Source organism: Poecilia latipinna, unplaced genomic scaffold, assembly GCF_001443285.1.
Source record: "Poecilia latipinna isolate Pla-1442-1.1 unplaced genomic scaffold, P_latipinna-1.0 Scaffold1224, whole genome shotgun sequence".
NCBI classification, from domain to species: domain Eukaryota; kingdom Metazoa; phylum Chordata; class Actinopteri; order Cyprinodontiformes; family Poeciliidae; genus Poecilia; species Poecilia latipinna.
In genome coordinates this window covers 274,189-274,845 of record NW_015113840.1, presented here as the reverse complement: position 1 = coordinate 274,845, position 657 = coordinate 274,189, and the positions used below count along the sequence as shown (strand labels likewise).

The 657-nt window shown below is 46.0% G+C and overlaps 1 protein-coding gene across 1 annotated transcript in view; it reads right to left on the bottom strand.

Moving 5' to 3' along the window:
- Positions 1 to 64: 64 nt before the first annotated feature.
- LOC106960746 (inter-alpha-trypsin inhibitor heavy chain 5) overlaps positions 65 to 657 on the bottom strand; it is a 6,644-nt gene continuing 6,051 nt past the window's right edge. The window contains exon 3 of the mRNA XM_015054022.1: positions 65 to 360. Coding sequence (XP_014909508.1) covers positions 193 to 360 — 168 coding nt within the window. The 3' untranslated portion in view covers positions 65 to 192. The remainder of the gene's footprint in view (positions 361 to 657) is intronic.

Genomic DNA, 657 nt, shown 5'->3' with positions numbered 1-657 from the left:
CCTTCCTTCCTTCCTTCCTTCCTTCCTTCCTTCCTTCCTTCCTTCCTTCCTTCCTTCCGGGTAATTTTGGGATCTTCTGGTGTCAGTTTTTCAGTCTGACATGTTGGAGGGAATCCCTGACCAACCTGGTTGTTTTTTAATGATTTTCTCTTCCTGTTGATCTGGATCGGCTCCAGGTGAGGCTGCAGGTTCTTACATGGTGAAGTTGGAGACGTAGGCCGCAGCGGGGATCTGGATCTGGAAGACGGCTTCAGCTGCAGCGCTGTGTCGGTTCAGCATGGAGCAGAACACCGCCGTGAAGGCGTAGCGCGAGATGACGCTGGTCTTGATGGACAATTCCTGGATGTGAGGTTTGTTCTCCTGACAGAGAGAAATGTGACAGCAAAATATGGCAAAGCCCAAATCCAGAACCAAAGTCACAAAGTCTTTGTTTCATTCATTCGTTGGGATTTTATGTCACAGCAGCAGAAAGCAGTGAAGGAACTGATTTATGGTTTCTGTCATTTTTACTTTAAAAATCTGAAAAGTGTGGAGTGTATGTGTAGTCAAAATGTTACTGACTGGATCTCCAGAGAACATCTGACATTATCAGTTTCAAATCTAGCACTGATTCTCAGTGGGATTCAGGTCTTGGCTTTGACTAGGCCATTCTAACCA